Source organism: Octopus bimaculoides, chromosome 15 (assembly GCF_046866305.1).
Source record: "Octopus bimaculoides isolate indiv1 chromosome 15, ASM4686630v1, whole genome shotgun sequence".
NCBI lineage: Eukaryota > Metazoa > Mollusca > Cephalopoda > Octopoda > Octopodidae > Octopus > Octopus bimaculoides.
The window spans coordinates 22,118,097-22,145,363 of NC_142942.1; the positions used below are offsets into that span (position 1 = coordinate 22,118,097).

Genomic DNA, 27,267 nt, shown 5'->3' on the forward strand with positions numbered 1-27,267 from the left:
ATGATGAATCTTGGGATTTAATAACCTGCCATTGTCTTAAACCCTATGCCGGAAGACCAATGATTGAATGTTCAGAATGTTCAACATGGATCCACCTATCTTGTGCGAAAATTCGAAAATCCAATATTCCTGAAACTTTTGTTTGTCAGCAGTGTAGAGAAGCAAAATTCACAACACGGAAATCTAATAGAATTAGAACTGAAAGCAAAAGAATCAGTATCTAAATATGGAAGAAAAAAAAAGAAAAAAAGAAAGAATTTTAGCAGCACAATTATTACCACACTTCTCCTCTCATCTTCTCCATCACCGTTAATCTTTCATCTATGGTTGTAGGGAATGGGACAATAAACGGCTCTGCTTCTACTACATTCCAGTTGCAAAGGGCCCAACTAATGAGAATACACATCCTTCCAGTTATGTAATTAAACACCTTTGTATAAAGTTGACTCTATAGTATCTTACCTGTATCTAGCTGCTCATCCTGGGTACTCTGACATGGGACAGTAACATTTCTGAAATGATGTGTGTGTGTGTGTGCTTGTATGTGTTAATGTGTGCATGTGCACTGGACCATTACATTTTATTTTTAGCATGTCCATCAATGGACTTCATAAAAATCTAAGTGCCCTTCATGAGAGTAGAACAGCTTTGGAAGAACTTAGCGCCTCCAGATCTTCAACCAACGGTCTCCTACATCGTACCTCGACATTGCACTACACATCTCTCCTATTTGTAGCAGGATAACTAATTAGGACCCACCCCTCCCCGTTTCATCCCCAATAGAGTAGTAACTCTCTAAGAAGCTTAAAATAAAATTTCAATTAATCAGGCAATTTTCTCTCCCATTTTAATCTAAAATAAATTTAAGCAGTTTTCATTTTCTTTTTTTCCCTGCTCTATTTGTTTGTTGCCCAGTTTTGACTTCTTCATTCATACATTTGTCATTTCACTTTTTTATGCTGTATGTTATTTCATAGCATCTTTTATTAAAAGGTTAGCTTCAACTTTTGCCATGTATATACAAATATTTAACCTTGTGTAATAGTTATTTCTCTCCACTTTCACTTTCTTTTTAATTTAGAACCTTACTTTCAGTGTATTTTACTAAGTTTTTACTCATCAAATCAATGTTTTCTGTGTTAAGATTTACACTTTATATTATATCTATTTCATAACAGCTAACCTAACTAATCATTTTCCCCTCCTCAAGATAACTGATTTTTTTTTTCTTCTTAAAAAAAAAAAACCATTTCAGTTGATTCTTTTCTTATAAAAAAAAAAAGAACTCAAAGCTTCCATGTTTTGAAAATTTTTTTTTTCCCCAAAGAACTTTTTTCACAATTCTTCAAAGCATTATTTCATAGTTAGAAGTAATTATCTACAGAATATGACTTGTGTTTGGTAATTTTCTAGACATTCCACCACTCACTCGGTTCTGTTGTTTAATTCTTATCATCATTATTGTTTATATAGCCGTCTGTATTACATTGCTTCACTTAGTTTTTTTCTTTTAACAACCAGTGAGTGTCCTTAACATATTTATTGTTGTCTCTTAATGGAAATCATCTAAATTAGAATAGCTATAAAAAACCTTACAAGTCACTCGTTTTGAACTAGAAATTTGTCACAAATACTTGATGCCTAATCTGCTTCAAGTGTCTCTTTGATGAAGTGCAAAAGAAATGTCTCAACAAGATCTGTCCTGTTCCTTAATCAACAAATGAGTCTTTGGAAGTGCCATTGTGTATATTCAAGTAAGTGCAGTATTTTGGGAAGTTTTTATACCATTTGGATTTGTTTTCAGATGGTTCTAGGCTGGTATGTACTGTGTATTTTTCTCTTATAGAAAAGAATATTTCTATGTTATACATAGTCTTTTACCTGTCTCTCTCAGTACATGCTAGTTTGAGTTGGATGCTAAACAAGGAATATTTACTGCAATGGTGCTTCTATTAATCCAGAAATATTTCTCCTCAAATTTAAACAATCCGTAACAATTTCAGGTAATATGTACCCTATTCCCATCCCTTTTCTCAAACTGTTGACTTCTTTCTGAGCAGTTTTTAGTTGAATGAAAGAACTTAGAACAAGATGAAGTCATTTTTAGATTTTATCATATTAAATGGTATGTTGATTTTTTTTTCTTCTTTTAATGCTCTGATATATAACTTATTTCTCTCTAACATTTGATATCTAAAGGTTTCATGGATATCTTCAGCTTAGCACCATCTTTAAACCCACTTTATTTATCATTTATTAACAATCCTCAGCAGAAGATAATATAACTTTAAATTATAATTATGTGATCAGTCGTCCATGGACATGTAGAGCTAGGGACAGTCCCAAATTAATGGCAGATCAACTTCTCAGATTTAAAAAAAATCAAGCAGTTGTTAGCTCAAAGAGAAATGGTTATCCACACAATAAAAATGACATGACCTTAATGAAAATGTTTTTCAGTTCAGCAAATATAGAGATCACTAGTATATGTTATGATTATTATTAACACACTGTAGATGTGTTGTACTTAACAGTAGGTTTTATACACCAAGGTCCACATTGCCACCACGTGAACTACTACTACTATCTCACACCCTACCAATCACAATTAGGGACTAGTTGTCATTGCTCAATAGATTTAATCTCGTGTTTAACCTAGCACTACTACCTTGCAACCTTAAAGAGATTAAACTTGCTCCCTAATTCTTTGTTTTTGTTTTATTTATATATTTTTGGTTCGTAATAGGGCCTGAACAAAAAAAAAAACCTAAAAAAATTTTTTTTTAATGAAGCTGGAAGATTATGCAGGTGTGTGAAGTAACGTCCCAGTAGCCACCTTCAAAATGATTCGTACATCATGTATGTAAATAGAAACCCTCTTTTAAAGAGGGTTGATGCACATCATTTCAACCAGTTCCCTTGTGTGCTGGTGATTCTGTAAATATTCTCTCATTCTATCTATCTCTCTCTCTCTCTCTCTAAGAGAACCAAAATAATTTGTGAATTTGTGAAAGAAAAAGAATAAATAAAAAACAATAATTTAGACTTTGTTGCTTATTTTTGTCTTTCACTGACTTTACTGTTGATGTGAAGGTGAGAGTGTGGCTGTTGAATATTTCTCACCAATGAAAGAGATACCAATACAAGTGTCCCTTCGAACCCTTTTGTTACCATATTTCTATTGAAATTTCTCTGCATTTGTTTTAATTAATTTTGAAAATCATGAAGAATTTAGTAAAACAACTTTGTCGTTATTAAGCTGGTATTTGGAACATAAATTAACATAAAAATTTTGATGGAAGGTTTTAATTTAGATCGCTTTTAAAACAAGACATTAAATGGTGATGAGGATGAAATTCTACTGAAATCTCGGCTACGATGGATTCTGATTTCTTCAAGTCAACTGTCACTCAAAAATCAGTACAGATAACTTCACTTTTGCTCCACACACAGATGGAAACAGTGGACCCAGGCACGGTTTCTGGAGGAGGAAAAACTAAGATGGGTGGTTATGGCTGGAGTCCCTTTAATTGTAGATCTACTCAATTAGGTACCATAGAACCAAGGGCAGTCCAAGGTGGGTTTGGTATCAAAATGGCTGGAAGTTTTTTCCAGTAATGATTGGAAACGCGTGTTGTGAGTTGCCTTCAGCTTCGATGGGGGACCAGAATCGTTGACATGCATTAAATGGTTTGTATTTCATTTCAGACACCATCACCTGGAACATGGTGGCCTTCAGTGAAATTGCAGTAATTATTCTCCCTTTCAACAACTCTCCAAACGTAGTAATCCATGGGATTTAAATCTGTCAAGTTAGGTGGTCACAGGTTCAATGGTACATGATTGTATGATATCCATTCTTGGGTTGAGAGGACTTTGTGCAAAAGTGCTGAACTTTGTTGGAACACATACAGCCTTCTGCTGTGTCCTTCATCCATCCAGGGTTTAACACCTGTCTGCAGCACCTCAACACATCCAGCAGCATTCATTCTAAAACCGTGTGGAAAGATGTGAGGTGGCATGCCATGGCCTTTGTTATTCACCACTCCTAAAACCATTCCAGTTGCTGGGAACCTAATGTGCATCACTGACGTCCTTCAGAGTGATAACCATCTATCATTTCTCCTGTTGGGCCTTGGTCAAAGATTTTCTCATCAGAAGAAAACCATAACATGCTGTGTTCCTGAAGACTTTTTAAAACTTTTCCCAGTAATTGTTTGGCACAGATCAAATATCTTTGCAGACATGAATTGGTTTTACACAACACCTACGAATGGTACTAAATGTCCTCATGCACCACAGTTCTGACAGTCCACTCTGACACCTCAAGTTCTTTAGCAACGGCCCTCAATGATTTTTCGGGATTATCACTGACAATGTGTTGAACCCGTTGGATGAACTGCGGTGTCCTTATAGCGTCCGAACGTTTAGAATGTTTTTTTCTCTTTGATACAATTGAAACATTCCCACCGGAAGCTTCCAGTTCCGTCCGAACTTTGTGAACAAAGGATCTTGCAACATTTAGAAAGTTGGCAATTTCTAAATCGCTGCGTTCTGCACATATGGCAACAATGACTGCATGTCTTTTCATTTCTTGCGTTAGCATTGTATCTGCCATGGGGCATCTGAAAGAAATAAAAACCCTTTAGTTGGTTTGAAGTGAGGAATATATGGATTATTAAGTGCCCTCAAATACTCCTTGCACCTATTGTATACATATATTTCTTTTTTCTTTTACTTGTTTCAGTCATTTGACTGCGGCCATGCTGGGGCACCACTTTTATACATATCATCATATGTAAACAAGGTCGACCTCAGTAAGATTTGAACCTTGCATGCAGAGAACCAAAACAAAGACAAGGTCACTATCCAATGCTATAGATCCCACCCCAACCTTGACAGTGAAATTTTTGGTTGGTGTCTGGCATAACTGATCCCACAGTTGTGTTGAGAAATGAGGAAGGGTGGAATGGAAAGCTAGAAACCTTACCTTCATATTTCAAACTGCTACAGAAATAATGAATGTTGTCTGATGTTCCATGGGGATCAGGAGGAGGAAGTAAAACTCAAAATAGAATACGAGAAGTCTTGAATGCATAGTGAAACGTGGAGAAGTGAATGGAAGAAGCCAGGAAAGACCGAGATACACAATGGCCTTATCAGCCTGGCTAGAGAGAAAGAAGGCTGGCTATGGAGACTGGCTTAGAGTGTGGAGAGAAAGAGAGAGAAGAGCCTGGGCAATCCTATCAGCTGGAGCAAGAGGGAGAGAAAGAAGGGAAGAGAGAGCATTGGCTATGGAGACTGGCTTAGAGTGTGGAGAGAAAGAGAGAGAAGAGCCTGGGCAATCCTATCAGCTGGAGCAAGAGGGAGAGAGAAAGAAGAGACAGTTTGGCCTTAGTAACTGGTCATAGAGAGATAAAGAAAGAGAACAGAGTGGGCAGCCCTATAAACAGGAGCAAGAGAGAAGAGAGAGGATGGCCTCATCAGCTGGCTATAGAGACTGACCATGAGTATGGAAAATGAGAGAGTATATGTTAGGCAGCCTGATCAACTAGAGAGAGAGAGAGGATGGCCTTTCCAGCTGGCTATAATGGGACCAACTTATAGAGAGGCTGAGTAGTCTAATCAGCTGGCTATGAAAAGAGACTGACCGAATAATGTGGTAAGTTGTTGAAGGGACAAGTACAAGATAGAGGTCTCTGATAACTAACATCTGTAGGAATGGTACATGAAAAAGAGTAACCATTCCAAGTGATTTCCATAATCCTAAGTCAGAGAAAAATCTAAATGTAAAGTCTTCCACAACATACATGCATGTGTTGATTCACAGAAAATCAAAAAGAAGTCAAAAATATAGTTTTAATGTCACCTTTTACTAACGTAAGGGTCATTAATTCGTCTAAACACAGCCAGGAATTTTTCTCCTTTATTTCGTGTAACCTTCTGACCTTCCTCCGTACTTTCATAAAGTTTCTCAATAACAACATCACTTTGCTGAAACGAAAAAAGATCAAAAGAGAAAGACAATAGGTTGAGAACTCAGACATCCTGAACAGTTTAAACAATTCTGTTGAATATAACAAAATCAAGTAAAATGATACTCACAAGGTCATGATCCAGGACTCTTTCAAATAAGGGGAAATTTTCAAAATGTTGTACCATCCATTCATGGACCTCTTTCACATCTGTGATTGTATAGACCAGCCCCTATAAAAAGACACAAAAAGGGGCCAATTTAGATTATAATAATCATCATTAACAATTCTATGTTAGCATGGAATAGGAATTGTGCAATTTGTTCTATATTTTGTCTCTTGGTTGAATATACTGCAGCAAAATAACATTTTTTTGATTGATTCCAGCATAGCTCAGTTAAATATTTATCTCTGTGTTCCCAAATACTGTCAAAAAATATAATCTATTTACCCAGATACACCCCAAAAGAGAGATGACCTCCGTTTATTAAAAGTAGTACAGGTGGCAGGCATAGCTGTGCAACAAGAACTTTGCTTCCCAACTATATGGTCCCAGGTTCAGTCCCACTGAGTGGCACCTTTGGCGAGTGTCTTCTACTATAGCCTTGGAGCCAACCAAAACCTTGTGAGTGGATTTGGAAACTGAAAGAAGCCTGTCGTGTATTTATGTGTGTGCATATATATATATATGTAAATGTGTGTCTGTATTTATCTTCCACTACTGCTTGACAACCAGTGTTGGTGTGTTTACATCCCTGTAACTTAGCAGTTTAGCAAAAGTGACCAACAGAATAAGTACCAGAGCAGTCTTAAGAAAAAATAAAACTAAATAAATACTGAGGTCAAGTCATTCAACAAAAAAAAGATAAAAGATAATGGTAAACTAAAGGTGGTGCTCCAGCATGGCCATATTCAAATGACTGAAACAAGTAAAAGAATAAAAGAATAATGGTTTTGCTAAACAGTTCTTAACTGCATGTGTTGCATCCTAACTACCATAATTCTGGAGATGGAATGAAAGACATCAACTCACTTGTGGTTGGAGGACATAGGCATATTCTGCTAGAAGTGTGGTACTGATGATGCGCCATTTATGTTTGGTCTTTTTGAAATGTGGGTCTGGGAACAGGAAAAACATCTTGGTCAGCTGAAATAGAAAGAAACAGTGATGCTAAGTAAAGTCTAAATTTTTCATTCCATGCTACGTGTTTCATTACAAATGTCTCAGAATGAACGTTTTAGAAATGAGATGTGGAGGAACCGCAACGTGATCCCTCCAACCAGCTGTTTCCTGCCACTGTTCTGGTCTCATTCTAGCTTCTCCACCCTTCTTGTCTCCTTTCCTTGTCATGGTCCTTCACCATGTGGTTTTAGAGTACCCTGCTGCTCTTTAGTACTTCAGTACCACCATAGCTGAGTGCCTTTGAAGCACAAGGGCCTCAAGGAGCCAAAGTGGCCGAGCTCCTGGGCTGCATGGAGGCAAAGTGGCTGAGTTCCTTTCGCATGTTGGGCCTCATGGGGACAAAGACCTTTGGCATTATGTTGTGCTCGAGAAGACCCATCAAGCCGAGCAAAATCATGGCAGATACCCGTGTCACGCAAATGGCACCCATGCTAGTGGCACATAAAAGCACCTATTACACTCTCGGAGTGGCTGGCGTTAGGACGGGCAACCATCTGTGGAAAACCACGCCAAATCAGACTGAATCCTGGCTCACACTCTTAACCACTACGCCATATTATGAGGAATTATATTTTTAAAAATGTTACGAAATTTTTTGTATTGTAGAAACAACCAATTTCTTGCTCATAAATGTTAACAACAAAACCTTGTATGGACCCCCAAGGATCATACAGACCCCAGATGAGAACCATTGCTTTAATCCCTTATCTCCTTGCATAAAGGCTGCCTCCCTCTTTATTGTGATCCAACTCAGCTGAAGGGGATCTTAGCCTTCCAAGCTGCATGGTGACCTCATTTGAGCCAGTGGCATGAAAAAAGTACCCAGCACAGGTTATAGAGTGGTTGGCCTGAAGGAAAGACATCCAGCCAAAGAAACCATACCCAAGTAGACAATGGAGTACGATGCAGTCCCTGGACCCCGAAGATCCTGTCAAACTATCCAACCCTTGTCAGTATGAAACATGGATGTTAAATGATGATGATGATGATGATGATGATAGGGATTTACAGTGAGTAATGGATGTATTTTTCAACGAGGCAGCACAGTGGAAAACAGTCTTAACTACAAACCTGTCCTTTTTCAAAAAAATTGGGAAGATATTTCATGGCATTGGATCTAATACAAGCAATGTTCTGGTACATTCCAGGATTCATGGTACGCAATGCTTTGATTCGTTCCTTCACAAAATCCGACACTTTCACACGGATCTCAATTCCTAGCATCAGTTTATCAGGGAACAATGGTGACAAGGACACTGCAAAAAAAAAAAAAAGAAATAACATTATCAATACGTCACTATAATAGCTAAACAATTAATACACACAAATACATGGATGGATGCATACATGGATGTGTGTATGCATTGCATGCAGGTATGTATGTAAACATGTAAGTATATATGTATGTATGCATGTGTGTGCATGCATGTATGTATATCATCATCATTTTAATGTCCACTTTCCCACACTTGCATGGGTTGGGAGGACTTCATTAGGGGTAGTTTTCCAATGGTTGGATGTCCTTCCTAACACCAACCACTTTACAGAGTATATTAGGTGCTTTTTACATGGTACCAGTACCAACAAGGATATTAAATGATGATGATGATGATGATTCACATAACCAAACTGTAGTTGGTGTTTTTAAAAACGTTTAACTCTTTCTCACCTAAAAGACCTCCATAGCCACAACCAATATCTGCAAATTCAATTTTTGGGATACATAATGATGAATTTCCACTGAAAAATTCAGGATAATATTCAGACCATTTCATACAAGAAGGATTTGGAGGGCTGAAAATAGAAACAAAAGCAAAAAAAAAAACATTCAATTAAAATAATTTAACCCTTTTAGCATCCAGATTACTCTGTCAAATGTAATGCTTATTTATTCACATTATTTTGAATTAATCTTGCATTATCTTGTAGCTTTAAGATTTTGATGATCTGTTTGTTTATTTGATTATGTGTTCATATTTAGCCGTGTGCCATACTTGTCAAGTATGGCACTTAGACGGAGAACCACACACTACTTAAGGAACAGATCCGTTTCCCACAGTAAAAACAGATCCCTTTGAGTGAATATATAGAGAGATGTGCAGGTAATATCCAACCAAACTTCAGTCTTCCCCATCTACCAGTACAATGAAACAATTTCTGTACAAGAACGTTGAAATAAAGAAAATTTATTTACCAAAAAATACAGAACACACCTAAATATGAAACCATAATGAACTTTGGTCTCAGTATAATTCTAATTCATGTTCACATACCCATCACTGTATATATTTCATCTCACTACTTTAGCTTTTGAGTTTTTGTATATTTCTTTATCCCCTCCCCAAAATATGAGCAATTACCATTCCTTAGATCTTTCTACTTGCTGATTCATTTCATTCACAAACTCCCATACACAACATATCAGGAAAGAATTGCAAGAAGAATTCTTCAAGCTGAGCCAACAAGAAACCAAGGAGTAGACCAAGGAGAAGAGGATTGTATAATATCCATAATCTCAGTTGGCCACACTTGGGAATCCAACACAAAAAGGTAATGACGGTTGCTTCTGACAGGATCCTATGAAGGAGGTGCCTCAGAACTCTATCTCACATGACTCCACTAGGAATTGAGGGCAGAGTAAATGGGAAGCATATATACATGATCAGATCAATAATTATCCAGACTTTTACCACAGTAACGAAGCTAAAGCACGCAGACTAAAGCCGCTTGGCACAGACTGACCTTGAACTCTGCTGTGCATTGACCATGACAGAGAAAGTTGTCATGGTGATACCTGCTCAGAAGCCTAAACAAAGTTGCAGAAAGTATATGGAGAGGAATGTATGAGGCCCACACCAGTGTACGAGTGGTTCAGATGTTTCCAAAATGGTCGAAAAAATGTTGATATTGACAAACGTTCTGGGAGACCTGCAACAGCTGAGAAAAACACTGTAGATGTGGAAGCAGCCATGAGGAGAAATCTTTGAATCACCATCCATGAGTTATCAGAAGATGTGCAGATTAGTTACGGTTCAGTTCAGTCCATTATCACTGAACACTAGAGAGGAATGAAGTAAGTATGTTTTACTGGATGTACAATGTCTGTGTACATGTGCAACAGAGCACTAGTGTATTAAGAGAAGCATTGTGCATATGAGGATTTAGATGCAATGTGCAAGAGAAAGGACTGCGCTGGTTTGGTTATGTGATACATATGGATATAGACAGCTACATACAGAAGGGTCAAACACTTAAAATAGATGGAACTCATGGAAGAAGGAGACCCAGGAAGACATGGAACAAAGTAATGAAGGGCGACTCAGATCCTTATGAAGGAAATGACAAAGCACTGAGATATCTGGCACCTTGCTGTACAAAAGAAGACCTATCCACCACAGCAGATACTGGTGCTACATAAAAAGCACCCATTTCATTCTTGTAGTGGTTGATGTTAGGAAGGGCATTGAGCCGTAGAAACCATGCCAGGACAGACAATGGTACCTGATGCAGCCCCCAGCCTTACCAGTTCCTGTTGAACCTTCCAACCCATACCAGCAGCTGGGATGTCAGTCTGTGATTCCTTTGCTCCCTCTCACATCCTGGATACTGCAGTAAATGGAACGGTCACTGCTTCCATGGCCGAACAGAACACAATCTTTAAGTATCAGGACTTGTCAGTGAACTATCTCCGTTTGAGACGTTTGAAAAGAGGCTGGGTCACTAACGGCGAAGTTCTTTTCATCGTTGGCGGCTCGTCTTAACGAAGCAGCAAGTGATACCCGTGAGGGTGCTTGGCTGTTCCAACGCCATAGCCTCGCCATCACCTGTGGTAATGCTGCGAGCGTGTAAGCGTGCTTCAGTAGGTTGCGTTGAACCTTGTGGTGTACGACCAAATGAAGCACTTGGTGTTGCACTGGTATTTTTCTTCTTGTTTTTCTTTCTTCTCTCGTTTTTTTTCTTTTTGTAAGATATATTCCTTTTCACTGAATTATTGCAAATAGTAACAAACAGAATTTATTTTCATTAAAAAAATATACACATGTATATGTATACAGGCACATAAACACAAATACAAGTAGAGACAAAGTCAAAATGGTCAAGACTCACTAGTCAAACGTATGGTCAGCGATTGGATTGGAATGAGCCCGCTGTCGGAAGTATTTCTTCTGTGGTAATCGACATTCTTGAGGAGTTTTCTCTAACACTGCCATGTTGAAATATCGGCAACATGCAACTTCCGGTTACATATAAAAATAAACACTGACTTGACGAAACGTAATTTGAATTTTAATCTTCGTTGAAATTGCATTGCTTTTGTTTAAACAATAAATATCAATATCAATAATAATAATAATAATAATAATTTTCAGCAACGATTAACGAGAAAGTAAGATATATAATTTACTAACAACCTAATTTTATTCAAATTGTTTACTATTAAAATGATTCGGAATCAATTTTATAACTGTACAATGGACAAACGCATCTACTACCAGTGTAATATCTTCAGCATGGTCCCTCGACCTACTAAAAATATCTGCTAGATCTCACTCATTTATCTTTAAATATAGTGTGACGCACTGGACAAGATTCCATCCATTTTCTATTTCAGAGTACAATTAATCCCGAAATAGAATTAGAAGATGTAATCTATAAAAAAACCATCATGGATAAAACGAAATACACTAACGATCCATAAGCTATGTCCCTCGTTCTATTTCTTTTTATTATAACTTCTCTCAATAACATTTCCAAACTTCTTTCTGTTTAGCCTCACTGAGGGTAAGTGTGCCACTGTCATTCCAAACACACTTTTACCCCAGCTATCTCTGAATCACCCCAATATAATGTTTTTGCAATCCTGAGCCCCTCTTAACTCTACTCCTTTCATCATAGAACATCAATAAACCTCTTGCTTTCTGCTTCTTTCTGCACTAATCAAAACTAACATCTACCTTCTATTCTAGTTACTTGATATTGGGTCTTTGCTGTCCTCTTTTTTGGTCTATGGCCGTATTTTTTAATTTTTTATCTTTTATGTCTCTGTCTACAGTATTTTTCCTCTCCACGTTTATCATGTGCTTGGTCTCAACAGCAGATCTTGTCTGTGGCCTGCAAAACCTCCCAGTTGTCTTCTGTGCTACGAGTCTCTATTTCTTTCTCTTCTTTGTCCCATATGTCACCAAGAAGCTCTCTCATCCGGTGTTTATCAAACTGTTCTTTCAGTTCCCAACCAGTTCTTTCTCTGGCATCTCTAACCACTTGTCTATGTCGAGTAGTGCATTCTTATCTGGGGAAACACTTAGTATTCACAACTATCTGTTTATACTGTTTCCTGGTGACTATAAAGTCTATTTGGATTGCAGGTTTGTTTTATTGGTAGGAGATAAAATGGTTGGTTGGTCTTCTAAAGTTATGAATGCAAATATTTACTCATTTGCATAACATAAATCCAAAAGCCTTGATCCCTTCTCATTTCTCTTATATTGCATTCATAGTCACCCTCTCCACATACATTCAACATACACATAAATGTACATACTGACAAGCAGACAGACAGACACACACACATGCACATACACAATACACACACGCACACATATGTGGCTAAATGTGGGTATGGCTGTGAGCATGGAAAAGTGGATGTTAAAATAATCTTTTCTGTACAAGGCCTGAAATTCTGGGTGAAGGGAGTCAATTACATGGATCCCAGTACTTCACTGACCCTAAAAGGATGAAAGGCAAAGTTGACCTTGGCAGAATTTGAGCTCAGAACACGAAGATGGACAAAATGTCAGTAAGCCTTTTGTCCAATGTGCTAACAATTCTGCCAGCTTTGTTGCCTTCAGTGGACATTGAAATAATGGCTATGATGGGATTTCAGAGAGTTTCCTTCAAACAAAATCGCAATCAAGGTATTGGTTGACCCAAGGGTATAGTGTAGAGTAATGCCAAATGTGCTCTACTATGGGACTGAACCCAAAGTCACATGGTTGCAAATGTTTTCATTATCATTGTTTAACGTCCTCCTTCCATGCTGGCATGGGTTGGACGGTTTGACAGAAGCTGGCCAGGCAGAAGCCTGCATCATACTTCTTTGTGTTTTGGCATGGCTTTTATAGCTGGATGCCCTTCCAAATGCCAACCAGTTTACAATATGGACTGGATCATCATCATTATATATATATGTTGATTATGATTGACCGTTGACTGGACACTATTCAATTTTTTTTCTCCGTGTTTTTCTCCTTGTCTCCGTATTCTTTCTGTTGAAGAGCGTAGCTCGAAACGTCAAAGACTTTCCGTATTCCCGAGCGTCATACTAATACATCCTTTTGTTATTTACACCACCTGTCCTCGTCTGTTGTTGTTTTTTCGTATATTCTCCCTAATATATATTTACATCTGTCTATAATGCCAGGGGCTGGTGAAGGAGAATCTATCTGTCAATAGTGTAGACTAAAGAAGATTCATTTGCTGTGTCCTGCTTCGGATTTGAAACCTCTCTTGTGCAGGTGTTACGATAAAATGTACCCACTCCATTCTGTAAAGCGATTGGTATCAGGAAGGGCAGCTACCTGTAGAAACCATGCGAAAAATTAAACCTGCAGGCAAAATGGTGTCCTTTGGTTAGTCTATAAAGTGAGTGGTTGCAAATATGAAGTAACTCACACCGCGATGACTTTTATGTGAGCAGAGGAAGTGCATGTAAAATGATGATGATGAAGACGACGTGTGCGTTGAATTGTCCCTCGTTTTACACAACTGATCCAACAATGTACCGTGCAAATCGGTAACGTTTAAAATCAGGGTCATGCGTTATTATTAATGATAAATTCATTTATGAAATGAGTTAATAAATTCGATTACCAATTGCAAATATCTATATAGAGGTATCGATCGTAAGTAAAACTTGATGTAAAAAATCTACAAAACCCAGATAGATAGATAGATAGATAGATAGAGGTACCGATCGTAAAGTAAAACCGATATGTAAAAGAATAGACAGAATGTACACAACTCCTGTGTACACAAAGAAATGTTTGTTTCTTTTAAATAAACAACAAAAACCGGGCGTGTTTCAGGGCAAAAAAAAATCATTAAACTCGTTTGTACGAGAGTTTTAAACGTTAAGAAAACGAGATGTAAAGAAGGGGAGGAATATGATAGAAAGAAAGAGAAAGCGAGAAAGTGATAGTCAGAGAGAAATTAAACGATAATTAGATAGATACATTGAAAGAAGGGAGGGTGTAGTCTGGTTATCTACATATGAAGACGTGGTGGTAGAGAGAGAGAGATAGAGAGGAAGAATGTGTAAATGGGAAGTGTGAGATTTTTTGGTGGAGGGTGTATATATATAATATGTATATAACGATGGTGTGTAATATCTGTGAATGTCATCAACATGTGTGGTAAGAGAGACAGAACTGATTGTGTTGTATATTGCTAACTTGCAAAATATTGGAAACTGGAGGGAAGCGAATCTCCAAGTTCACTGATGTGACAGGAAAACATCACAGAATTATTATTATTTACAGAGACACAGCCAGAGAAAGGCAGAAGAAACTATTTCTCACTTACAAGGTAACATATATCAATTATATATATATATATATATATATATATATATATATATATATACACACATACATATACAAAACGGATACGTACATACATGCATACAGGGAGAAATACATACTCATAACGCACATAAAGACATATCAATTATATATATATATATATATATATATACAAATAAAGGTTACAAACCTCATTAAGGGATAACAAAATCCTGTGAAAGTACTGGTATATATATATATATATATATATATATATATATATATATATATATAATATGCTTACATGCACGTACACATATTACAACATACATACATACACAAATATACTTACATATATATATACACACATTGTTGTGTGTTGTTGCTCAGCACTGCAATATTTACACTCTATTTTATGTATTGAGTACTTTCCCTCTTGTTTGTAAACTCTCTCCTACACATCTACCTGCCTGTCTATCTATCGATCCCCCCTCACACACGAGGTGGGGGGTATTGAAAAGTTCCTGGCTTTGCATAAAAGAAAATACAGGGGGGGGGGGATCAGTTAATTATGATTTTATTTCATGATATTCTCCTCTCAGATTCATACACTTAGGGCATATTTTCTAAACCCTGTAAAAGAACTCGGAAGGTTGGGATTCCGACTACGCCTTTTGTGAAATCCTTAAAGCCAGGAACTTTTCAGCCCTCCCCCCGTGCTCCCATATAATAACGTATAATCTTTTTCATTATATATATATATATATATATATATATATATATATATATAATACAGTATAATCTTTTCATTATTGTTTAGAGTACATGGTTCAATGCACGACTAATTACATTATAAATCTGATCCATGCAAGCATAAGAAAGTGGACGTCAAAGCGATTGTGTGTGTGTGTGTGTATGTATATATATATATATATATATATATATATATATATATATATATATATATATATATATATATATAAGCTCACAATATATAAATTATATATGTATATATACAAGCTCACTATATATATATATATATATCAAAAAAATATGTTATATATATAAACTCGATATATATATATATAAACAGCTGGTGTCTTTATAGTGTTGTTGTTGTGACATTGACATGGTCGATAAGGTGGGGAGCCTCACAGAGTATTGAATGCGAGTTCGTATCTCCTGTCAACCGTTGTTTTGTGGACTTCTTGCAGCGGAGGTCTGGAAGGGCAAACTATTCCAGACATCCGCCCTTATTGCCCGTGAGCACACACACCCTCTCTATCAACTTTCTATCTACCTAATCAGTTGCTGCTTTCTAAATGCTATGATGTTATTCTTGTTCAGTCACGTATCGACGTTGCTCAAGCGTACCGGCCATGACCAACCTGTCCCTTTGTTTGTGACAATTGACGGACATGTTTGACTATTACATCTAACCAGTCGAGCAAGCAGTCACGTTATAGTTTTTTTTCCGGTTGACTCGTCCCTGGGTTCCCATTCGGGGAACTGCTTTACTATAATAATTTCATCAGCAACCTCGAGAAAGGTATGGTTGTTGCCACGTCACATTTCTCCATTATTTCAAGAAATAAATCTTCAAATTCCCTTGTATAATTTTCATGGCCAACCAAAGCCTTTTGAGTCCTTCTGACCTTGATAACCTTTAGTCATAAGCGTGGTTTTGTGGGTTAAGAAACTCGCTTTTCACCACGTAGTCTTGAGTTCAATCCCACTGCGTGGCACTTTCAGCAAGTGTTTTCTACTATAGCCTCAGGTCGACCAAATGACTTGTAGTAGTTGAATTTTGTATACAGAACCTGGCCCGATATATATATATATATATATATATATATATATATATATATATATATATATGGCAGTGTTTCGGTTTGAGTGGATGACGTCATTCACCCTCTTTTTCAGCCTGTCCTTTTTATCTGAAACTTTATGTCTACTAATGCCGAAAGATTGTCATGTATTTGTGTTTGTCCCATAACCACTGCTGGACAACCGGTGTTGGTTTGTTTACGTCTCCATAACTTGGCGGTTCGGCAAAAGATACCAATAGAATGAGTATCAGTCTTAAAAGTAAGTACTGGAGTCAGTGACCCAACATGGCCACTGTCCAATGACTAAAACGAATATAAGATAAAAAATAAATTATATATTTTGGGTTTTATTCATTATTATCATCGTTTAACGTCCGTTTTTCATGCTGGCATGGGTTGAATGGTTTGATGGGAGCTGTCCAGATTCCAATTGTCTGTTTCTCCAGCTGAGATGCCCTTCCTAACACCAATCACTTTACAGAATGAGCTGGTTGCTATTTAAGTGGCACGAGTGTATATTATGTGCCACCAGCACCTGTAAAAGAACGACAAGCCTCAACGTATGGAAGACGGCGATTTTACTTAGCTTGACTCTTAGTCTTTTCAAGTACAGCAAATCGCCACAACTCCTGATCCCTTGTCATTTCCCTAGCATTCACAGATCCTTCTCACCACTCTTCCCGGGTTTACCCCTTTCACAGGTTCTTTTTGCAATTAGAACTCAGCACTTCTTTCTACATCTATCCTCATCCATATACATCACATGACCAAACTAGTGCCGTCTTCTCTCTTGCACACAACACCTGATGCCTCTTATACCTGGTTTTCCTCTTAAATCATTTACACTCTGTTGTGCATGCACACTGACATTGCCCATCCAGCAGAGCATGCTACTTTCATTTCTTTCAAGCCTTCACAAGTCCTCTGTCATCACAGCCCATATTTCACTTCCATGTAGCATAGCTGTATGTGCACACGCATCATACAATCTGCCTTTGACTCTGAGGGAGAGGTCCTTAGTTACCAACAAAGGCTGAAGCTCTCTGAACTTTGCCCAGCCCGTTCTTATTCTAGCAACTACACGTTTTGTACTTCCTCCTCCCCTGCTAAATTGGTTGCCTAGATACCAGAAACTCTACTTCTAATGGTCCCCCCTGAGTATTTGAGGAAGTCTATTGTCTGCACACATTTGTCACACACGAAGACTATTTTCTTTGTTAGCCTTCCTCTCATACCATTACACCTCTTATGTGTCCAAAGCTGGCATCATTAAAAATGAAATTTTCAAAAATAAATAGATATAGGTGCAGGAGTGGCTGTGTGGTAAGTAGCTTGCTCACCAACCACATGGTTCCAGGTTCAGTACCACTGCGTGGCACCTTGGGCAAGTGTCTTCTACTATAGTCTCGGGCCAACCAAAGCCTTCCATCTACCAAATCCACTCACAAAGTTTAGAATTCGTATATGGGCAGTAATTTTAACCAATGGGATTATGCTTGTTTGGGCAAACGACCATTACGTCATATTGCCGCCTTTTATGACTTGCTACACCACTAAGCATTTCGATAATGATGATTTCAGATAATAATGTAAGGTCAGCCATTTTAGAGGGACTGTATTAGTCAGTTGTACCAACCTCAGGTACAATCTACAACAGATGATGTTTATTGGTAATTAAACTTAATTTGCAACACCTGTGCATATTTATCAGCTTTGTTTTTGTTGGTAATTCTCATCAACAATTTTTCCTGTGATCATGATTTCAGAAGACATAGAGCAGTATGCTAAAGATCGGACATAATCTCTTGTGGGCAAAAAATGTAAAATAGTTTATTATAAAAACACAAACACTTTATAATTTAATAGCTTTCAATGTGATACCTGTTAAACAGAAATTATTTTTATTTAATGAAAATTTAATAAAATCTAATCATAAGTAAGTGAAATTATGCTAAATACAACTAAATTTGTTTCTTTCAGTTGCTGTATCTCCAAGACTGTGGAATTCTTCCTGATTATTTTACCTTGCTGCCATCATCATGGTTGTGTTATATGCTGTATTTCTGGTTCTGGCCTGTTTGGCCAGTCTTTTACAAATAATGGTCTACCGTCTCAAGAAGGATGTTTTATTGGGCAACAATCCACAATTTTTGAAGTTCCAACGAGGTTACTTCTCTGCATATCTTCCAGCAATGTTTGCAGACTGGCTTCAAGGTCCTTATCTCTATAAACTTTACAACTATTATGGATTCCAAGAGGAACAAATTGCTGTCCTTTATGTCTTTGGTTTTGCATCGACTGTACTTCTTGGAACTTGGATTCCCCTCGCTGCTGATCAATTCGGTCGCAAAAAAATGTGCATTCTCTTTACAGTTCTTTATTCCATATCATGTTTGCTGAAATTATCTCGAAACTATGCTGTGTTGTTGCTGGGCCGCTTGGTTGGTGGTGTTGCAACATCAGTTTTGTTCTCTGCATTTGAAGCATGGTACATCCACGAACACACGGAAACCCATGACTTCCCCAAGGAGTGGATTGCTGTTACTTTCACAAAAGCATCGTTTTGGAATGGAGTTTTAGCTATTTTAGCTGGTTTAACTGCAAATATTTTCTCTGAATGGTTCGGCCTTGGACCAGTAGCTCCTTATATATTGGCCATTCCATTTCTTATTTTTGCTGGAGTCATGATGTCCACTCATTGGAATGAAAACTATAGTGGTCATAAAGTTAATTTCCAGAAACTTTGTTTTGAGGGTCTGAAGAAAACTTTGACTCATGAGAAAGTTTTCCTCATTGGTGCCATTGAATCATCTTACGAAAGTGTTATCTACATTATCATCTTTCTTTGGACTCCAATTTTGGACAGAGAGAAATTCTCTCTTGGTATTGTCTTCTCCAGCTTTATGATAAGCATTCTGATCGGGTCAGGCCTCTACCAGATTGCCTCCTCAAAGAATGTCCCAGTCACTAACTTACTTCTTAGTTCCGTCATTATAGCATTATTTGCCAACATTTTGTGTGTGATATCGACCAACCCCACCCATCCCAACACTGCTTTATCTTTCACGTCCTTTCTCATATTTGAAGTAGGGGTGGGGTTATATTTCCCTGCCATGGGTTTTCTCCGCAATAACATCATCCCAGAAACCCACAGAACTAATATCATGAACTGGTTCCGTATTCCTCTCAATCTAATTTCTTGTATTGTTTTACTCTTGTTGCATGAAGACGTCTTCCAGCATGGCAACAGAATGATCTTTGTGGTATGCGTTGGTCTTCAGGCTCTGGCGCTGGTGTGTAGCGTACGTTTTGTGAAAATTGCTAAAGAAGATGACATGCGGCAAGAGACATTATTCATAGCAGAGACTGAACACATCCATAATATATTTTAAGCATTACAGCCATCCTGCTTTGTATCTTAATTATTTTTACTCGTTATTTCTTATGGCTTTAGCCGACTCCACTCATTAAATGTCAACTTTACAGGAAGCGCCTCTTCTTTCAAAAACATTTACTAAGCGTCGTCATCATCATCATCATCTTCCAGAACTCTCAACAATAGTTTAGTAATATCTGTAATATTTATATAACGGACAGCTGAAAATATTTTCTCATAAACAACATTGTTGTAATCACACAAAGGAGTGTATATAAGTTATATATTTATTTATTTATCCATTTTTTTTTTTCGTTTTATTTTCTATCATTGCCTTCTTTCAAGTCACTGTTATATTTTCTCAGAAATTGCAATATTTATTTTTCCATCAAATAAAAAGTAACAAAACAACCCCCTAATCTCTAGGATTATTTTTGGTGAAATTGTTGTTTCAGTGTGTTAATGGTTTTGGAATCAAACACCGAGTAGGGTTGAGTATTTATAAAACAGTCGAAAAAAAAAAAGAAAACACTACCTCGGCCAGTGTTTACTCCAATTTAGATCTAACAAGTCAGCTAAACCGACATTTTATCAATCTGTTATAAGCTTGCTCCAGTTGTCTCCCTTGGTTAGTGATGCACTTATTTGCGTCCCACCGACCACAGCCTTTACATTATCCAGTCCATCCTCAGTTTCCTAGGAAACGTTTTATGAAATAAATGTGAATATCAAGAAATAGATGTAACTTTAAACTTACGTCAACCTGGTCTGAGATAGGTTAACAGCTCAGAGTAAAATAGACGTTAGCAAGGGTAGATGAAGAGGCAAAGATGCCAGGCCCCAGTAAAAATCAAGCCTCAGGGTTAGAAATAAGTATTTAGAGCCTACACAGTTTCTGTATCACTTGTCAATCTGGTCTGAAACAATAGACAGTACAGGGGTATAATATGAGTGAAATGGTCCTAGAAAAAGAACATTCCACTCGTATTAAGACAAGACATGAGGCCTTCCAGCCATGACCATTCAGTCTTAGTATATCTATCAGGAAGTGTATTGTTCAGCATCTATAAGACAGGTTCATCTATTTCCAGCCACCCTTCACAGGGGTTTCCTGTCTTTAACATGTAAGCTAGTTGTAAGGATAATAAATACATGGAACTACTTCTGTGGTTGTCCAAGTGTACCTGGAAGGTTCTGCCATTGGTCAGAACCGGTTTGCTACTCTTCAGGTTTATTGAAGACAGTTGGTACGTGACTGACTCAGCATCAGTTGCTATGTGTGGAACAGAAGAACTAAGTGCTATAAATGGTGGCCAGAGGCATTGAGTTCAGTGGTAGCAGTGTTGTGAAGTTCGAGAACTAAAGCCACAGAGTTCTTTTCATGACGAGCTGAAGGGCCCTCACAGACACTGATATGGAGGAAACAACAGCACCAGTGGTTCATAGAGATCCTCTGAAACTAGTCGGATCTTGTTCTACCTCCACTCAGGTTCTGATCTCATCTCCCAGACACTGCCTAGCATTTCACTATGCCTTCTGTCCTCCAAGACACTGTTTCTCCTGCAGTAAGTTGATGTCCAAAAACAACCAAATCAAAGTCGCCAGTCACAGAGGACCTGCAAAAGCTAAGAGCACAACATTTTCTTTCAAACAAAATCATCTACAGGAAGAACTCAAGCAGGAATGGAATTTCAGAGGGTTGACATTCGTTCTTGATGGTTGCATGAGATTAACAAGAAAGAGAAAGACAAGGGACAGAGAATTTAAAATAAGGGAACAAATAAAGGAAACAGAAAATGTTATGGCAAAACAAGGTTTAGTTAATATTGGTTAGAAGATGGAAAATTATTGGTTTCCTTTCAAGAATGTAGAAATACAGATTCTGAAGAAAAAGAATATTTCACAGAATGAAAATGTTGACATTTAATAATAATGATGACAAACTGTTAATGGTGGTAATAATAATAATGGTTTCAAAAATTTGGCACAAAGCCAGCAACTTTAGAAGAATAGGTAAGTCGATTATATTGACCCCAGTACGTGAGTGGTACTTATTTTCTCAACCCCCGAAATGATGAAAGATAAAGTCAACCTCAGCAGGATTTGAACTCAGAACAGAAAGAACTGTAAGGCATGTTGTTAAGCATCTTTTCCAATGCACTAAAAACTGTGCCAGCTCAGCACCTTAGAAGCTGACAATACTACTACAACTACTATTATTATTACTACTACTAATAATAATCCTCTTGGCTAAAGGCAGAAGGCCTGAAATCTAGGGGGAGGGGGAAAGTTGATTACAGCAACCCAGTACACAACTGGTACTTATTTTATAACCCTGAAAGGATGAAAGGCAAAGATGACCTCAGAACATAGAGACAAACAAAACGCTGGTAGGCATTGTCTGGCAGGATAAAGGTTCTGAGAGTTCACAATGATAATAATAAAAAATGGTGTAGATTCAGGAAAAAGAAAAATTCAAAATGAAAAAAAAATAAACAAAAGAAAAAATTTTTTTTTATCAGATTTAATAACAAAACAATGAAATAAAGAAATAAAAAGCCTGATTAAATCACACAAGAAAGGGGACAAGTAGGGTCGTTATTTGTAACCTGTAATCCCATTTGGCTTCTTTTGAGTAGGACAACTGGCAGGGCCCATATTGAGACAGTTACCAAAATTATAGAAGAAAGTTGGTAAACAATAACCTGATATGGGGAACCCCCTGCCAACAAGAGTGCATCCTACAAAGTTTAAAGAGTCACATCACATGTTATACTCAATGTATATGTATGTGTCTACATATATATGAACATATGTGAGTGTGTATGTATTATATATATACACATACATATATACATGTGTGTATGTGTGTGTATATATATATATATATATATATATATATATACACACACACACGAGAACATGTATGGATATATATGAATGTATAATATATACGTATGTACACACACACAAATGAAAATGTGAGCATATATATACATATAATGTGGCAGCAACAGGAACAAGGTATTTTTTCTTTAAAAAAAAAAAAGAAAAAGACATGATCAAATAAATAGAAAAAAAGGCGGGGAAGTGTGAGGGGGGGAAAAGGGAGATCAAGTATCTACCAACTTGGAATTTGAACTTTATTTCCTATCAATTGGGGGTGGGGATGTAGGAGTGGTGGGGGAACCTCAGAAGGGGATCTGAAGCAAGCAAGTTCAATTCCCACGGGTGACCAACCAACCCTGTCTTAAATGTGTGATTCGTTTTAAATATACAATGTATGAATGGCCATATTTATGTGTATGCTTGTGTATACATACATATATATGTGTGTGTGTGTGTGTGTGTGTGTGTGTGTGTGTGTGTGTATGTATATTTGTACGGTTGGCAAAACAAATTGAAACCCAAGAGAAAATAAATAAGATTTTTCTTTTTTTTTTTGTGCATTATTATGAAAACAAATTGTATTGCAATTATTATTAATATTATTATTATTATTATTAACAGTAACAATTATTACTGGGTGGAGAGTGAATTATGATTGGATGATACTTTTGTGTCTAGAAAAGGGTGGATGACAGGATGGTGGTATTTCGAGGGGGGATTGCTATTATCAGCCTCGATGGGGGGCAGTGTCTCTCCCCCATCCACACCCTTTTATCCAACATGTCCCCCCACACACACACCAACCCACCTACACAGAGAAAACACCAAAAACCCAAACATGATGATGTGTGTTTTTTTTTTTAAATAGATGAAAAAAAAAAAAAAAGCAGCGGAAGAAAAGAAAAACTGAAGCAAATTTAATCAACAGGTGAATGCTGTAAAACGTGTGAGTGATGGATGGAGGGAAAGAAATGTCGGCCAAACTTTGGGAGAAGGAGGAGGGGAGCAAATTGAAAAAAAAAAAAAGATTTCTTACATTAGGCACAACGAGGCCTGACATTTTGGCGAGAGGATGAAGAATGATGAAGATCGTTTCCCCAGTTTATCACTGGTACATTATACTTAATTGACCATGGAACAATGAAAGGCCTTTCGGAAAAAGCTCTAACAATTCTGCCAGCTCACTGCCTTAATGATGATAATAATACTTTACTACTACTGCTACTACTACAACTAATAATAATAATGGTTTCTACACTAGGCACAAGGCCAGCAATTTTGGAGAGAAGGGGTGTGGGCTTGTCGATAACCTTTTCCTCCCCAGTATTTGACTGGTATTGTATTTTATCGATAAGCCCCCACCACACACACACAAAAGGATGGAAGGCAAAGTTGAGTTGGGCAGGAGTGGAACCCAGAACATTAAGAGTCAAGAAGACATTTTCTCTGATGCATTAAGGATTCTGCCAAACCACCTCCCTTAATAATAATAATGCTTTCTACTATGGGCAGAGGGCCTGAAATTTTGGGGGAGGGGCCTAGTTGATTACATCAACCTCCAGTATTTCACTGGTACTTAATTTATCAACCCTGAAAGGATGAAAGGCAAAGTTGACCTTGGCGGAATTTGAACTCAGAACCTCACAGCAGCAGACAAAATATCACTAAGCATTTCACCCAGCATGCTAACGATTCTGCTAGCTCACCACCTGATAATTAACATATCCCAGTTACACTGGATGTACAAATTATAGTCGTTACAAAAACTGTTTCTGTTAATAGCTAATAATAATAATAATAATCCTTTCTACTGTAGGTACAAGGTCTGAAATTTTGAGGGGGAAGGGACAAGTCGGTTACATCGACCCCAGTGTTTCACCGGTACTTAATTTATCAACCCTGAAAGGCAAAGTCGACCTCAGCAGAATTTGAACTAGGAATGTAGCAGCAGACAAAATACTGCTAAGCATTTCGCCTGGCGTACTAACGATTCTGCCAGCTTGGATGTGTTGTTGTATGAAGAAAGTAACATTTTAATATCAGCAAATAAAACATTGCATTTTCTTGGTTTTAATTCAATAGCTTTACAGTAATCAACCACATTCTATATATATATATATATATATATATATATATATATAAACAAAAAAAAAGATTCATTATTAGGAGAGGGGGGTGCAGGGGAAGAGGGAGGTGGCAGCCAACCAAAGAATGCGCAAAAGATCTTCAGGAATGAAGAGAATTTCAACAGAATGATTTACTTCTAATATCACTTGCATCAGATTTCACTGTCACCAGTAGCGAGTGACGTGGGGTGGGGTGAGGAAGAGGTGGCGGTCAGTGTTGGTAGTGTGGATGTGTCCTTTTTCAAGCCCGAAGGAGGAGAAAGATATAACCCCATATTAAGGATCTTGACAAACCAGAATATTATGAATGCATGTGTGTGTATGTATGTATGTATGTATGTGTGTGTGTGTGTGTCTGTCTATATATATATATATATATATATATATATATATATATATATATATATATATATAGTGTGTGTATGTGACCAATATATTTTCTGGACATGTTTAAAAAAAAAAAGTAAGAAAAATAATGACAGTCACATATCTGCTATGCATATCAACTATAAATCTTTGTACTAATTTACTAATTAAAGGAAAGAGAATTAAGGATTTTCTAATTGGTTCTAAATTTTTGAAACTGTAAGATGGCTTCAATGGTACAGTTTTAAGTTTAGTTAAGTCTTTCCACTCTCTCATTCTTTCTAGGACATATTTGACAGAAGTGAAACCAGTGTTGCATATTGTGTGTGGGTGAGTCTATATTTGACTGTCACTCTGTCGGTTACAATGCCAAGGGTTCCAGCTGATCCAATCAATGGAACAGCCTGCCTGTGAAATTGATGTGCAAGCGGCTGAGTACTCCACAGACACGCATGTCCCTAACATAATTCTCAGGGAGCTGTTGCACTATAGTGTGACATGTAGCTGTCACAGTAGAGTGCGACAAAGCTGCCAGTCACAGTATGATGTAGCAGCTACTAGTAACAATATTGTAACATGTAGCTGGGCCAGTATTGTGTGACACTGCTGCTAGTCAGAGAAAAACCAGGGAAACAGGCCAGCTGACACATTTCGTTGAATATTTTAATGCCACCAAGTCTAGTGTAACACTTGAAACAAATGTAGTGACAGAAAGGTCATTTGATAACTTTACTGTCAGACCAGGTCAATAGCCACTGCCACTGTAAAATTGGACTTTGGTAGTGACCACTACAATTGTAATTATTGTTGGTCAAGCTTAATGACCACTGCGACTGTTTTGTGGTTCAAACAATGAGCCTTTACTGTTCATCGCGATGTTTATTCCAGAAACATTCCCTGACAAGTGAACTGGGACACAGAAGCAGAGTGTGACACAGGCACCTGTCACAGCGCATTGTGACACTACCATCATTAGTGATGCTTTAGTGTGATACAAGTACCGGTTACAATACTTGGGTGGATATATCTATCAGTCATAATACTGAATGGAACAGCCACATCAGAGAGAGAGAGGGGGGTGGGGGAATCTATGATATATGACAACACAATGCAATATCAATATTACTACTACTACTACTACTACTACTACTACTTTTATTATTATTATTATTATTATTAAGGATGGTGGAATTGCCAGTTGGTAGAGCAACAAGACAAATCATTCACTGCATCTATTTTGGTGCCAAATGTTTTTTGGGGATTGACTTGGACTGTCGACCCAGTATCAATATCTTAATACAGTTTTATCTTTAGAAAATGTCTAGCCACAGGAAATTATTATTATTGTTATTATTATTATTATTATTATTATTAAAATGATGAGTATTAATCATTAAGTCAGTGAGGATGACTATGTCGCTATTCCATTGGACCTGTCCAACAGAGAAGATTGTGTGACGTTCATCATCGTCGTCGCCCTGGCACTGAAGGAGGTACATACCACTTGTGGTAACAGTTTTGACAAAGAGTCCAAACACAGAATTTAGTGAGATGTTGGAAGTCAAAGAGAATAATATTGGTTAGTCTAAGTACTATGGCTGTGGTGGTTCTCAGGAAGAATGGTTTGGACAGACAGGGAGAATTCCATGCAAAACCAACGTCCATGATGTCCAGATGATTAACCCTAGCGAAAGACAAAAGAAAAAACAAAAAACAGAGATAACATCACACTTTAAAAACTATTGTCTGCACCCAGTGACATCTGTCATGAGAGAAGAGAATAATAACTGTTTCTAACATGGGAACAAATTTGGGGGCAAGGGATAAGGAATCACATTGAAAACCCAGTATTTCTATATTATTGAACCCCAAAAAGGATGAAAGGCTAAGTCGACCTCGGTGGAATTTGAACTCAGAATGTAAGGACTGATGAAATGCCACTAAGCATTTTGTCCGATGTG

The 27,267-nt window shown here is 37.4% G+C and overlaps 4 protein-coding genes across 5 annotated transcripts in view; 2 read left to right on the forward strand and 2 right to left on the reverse strand.

Annotated features, from left to right (window-relative positions):
• LOC106879773 (uncharacterized) overlaps positions 1-3,045 on the forward strand; it is a 46,380-nt gene extending 43,335 nt beyond the window's left edge. Inside the window, exon 6 of the mRNA XM_014929469.3 lies at positions 1-3,045. Coding sequence (XP_014784955.2) covers positions 1-224 — 224 coding nt within the window. The 3' untranslated portion in view covers positions 225-3,045.
• Positions 3,040-15,225, reverse strand: LOC106879772 (tRNA (guanine-N(7)-)-methyltransferase). 2 transcript variants are annotated; one of them, XM_089363538.1, is made up of 8 exons: positions 15,070-15,210; positions 11,266-11,392; positions 8,828-8,952; positions 8,230-8,414; positions 7,009-7,122; positions 6,106-6,207; positions 5,870-5,994; positions 3,040-4,625 (listed from the first exon to the last, which is right to left on the reverse strand). In XM_089363538.1, the coding sequence occupies exons 2-8, from the start codon at positions 11,367-11,369 to the stop codon at positions 4,280-4,282; spliced, it is 1,101 nt and encodes a 366-aa protein (XP_089219664.1). In that variant the 5' UTR covers positions 11,370-11,392; positions 15,070-15,210; the 3' UTR covers positions 3,040-4,279. The 2 variants fall into 2 exon arrangements, with proteins under 2 accessions (XP_089219664.1, XP_089219665.1); XM_089363539.1 differs by lacking the exon at positions 11,266-11,392 and having other exon boundaries at positions 15,070-15,225.
• On the forward strand, positions 14,453-20,336 carry LOC106879771 (solute carrier family 61 member 1). The gene is made up of 2 exons (XM_014929466.3): positions 14,453-14,742; positions 18,530-20,336. Exon 2 carries the CDS (start codon positions 18,589-18,591, stop codon positions 19,939-19,941), a length of 1,353 nt encoding a protein of 450 aa, XP_014784952.1. The 5' UTR covers positions 14,453-14,742; positions 18,530-18,588; the 3' UTR covers positions 19,942-20,336.
• The window catches only part of LOC106879770 (cyclin-dependent kinase 17), a 71,247-nt gene continuing 64,171 nt past the window's right edge, over positions 20,192-27,267 (reverse strand). The window contains exon 18 of the transcript XR_016244431.1: positions 20,192-26,990. The gene's annotated coding sequence lies outside the window, so the exon portion shown is untranslated. The remainder of the gene's footprint in view (positions 26,991-27,267) is intronic.

What these genes read in the sequence shown, in the direction of transcription:
- LOC106879771 (XM_014929466.3), top strand. Translation starts at nt 18,589, where the DNA reads ATGGTTGTGTTATATGCTGTATTTCTGGTTCTGGCCTGTTTGGCCAGT.
- LOC106879772 (XM_089363538.1), bottom strand. Translation starts at nt 11,369, where the DNA reads ATGGCAGTGTTAGAGAAAACTCCTCAAGAATGTCGATTACCACAGAAG. An exon ending in TGGCTATGGAGGTCTTTTAG is followed by an intron (nt 8,415 to 8,827) that starts GTGAGAAAGAGT and finishes TTTTTTTTGCAG; the next exon opens with TGTCCTTGTCACCATTGTTC. An exon ending in ATTTTTTTGAAAAAGGACAG is followed by an intron (nt 7,123 to 8,229) that starts GTTTGTAGTTAA and finishes TTTCTATTTCAG; the next exon opens with CTGACCAAGATGTTTTTCCT.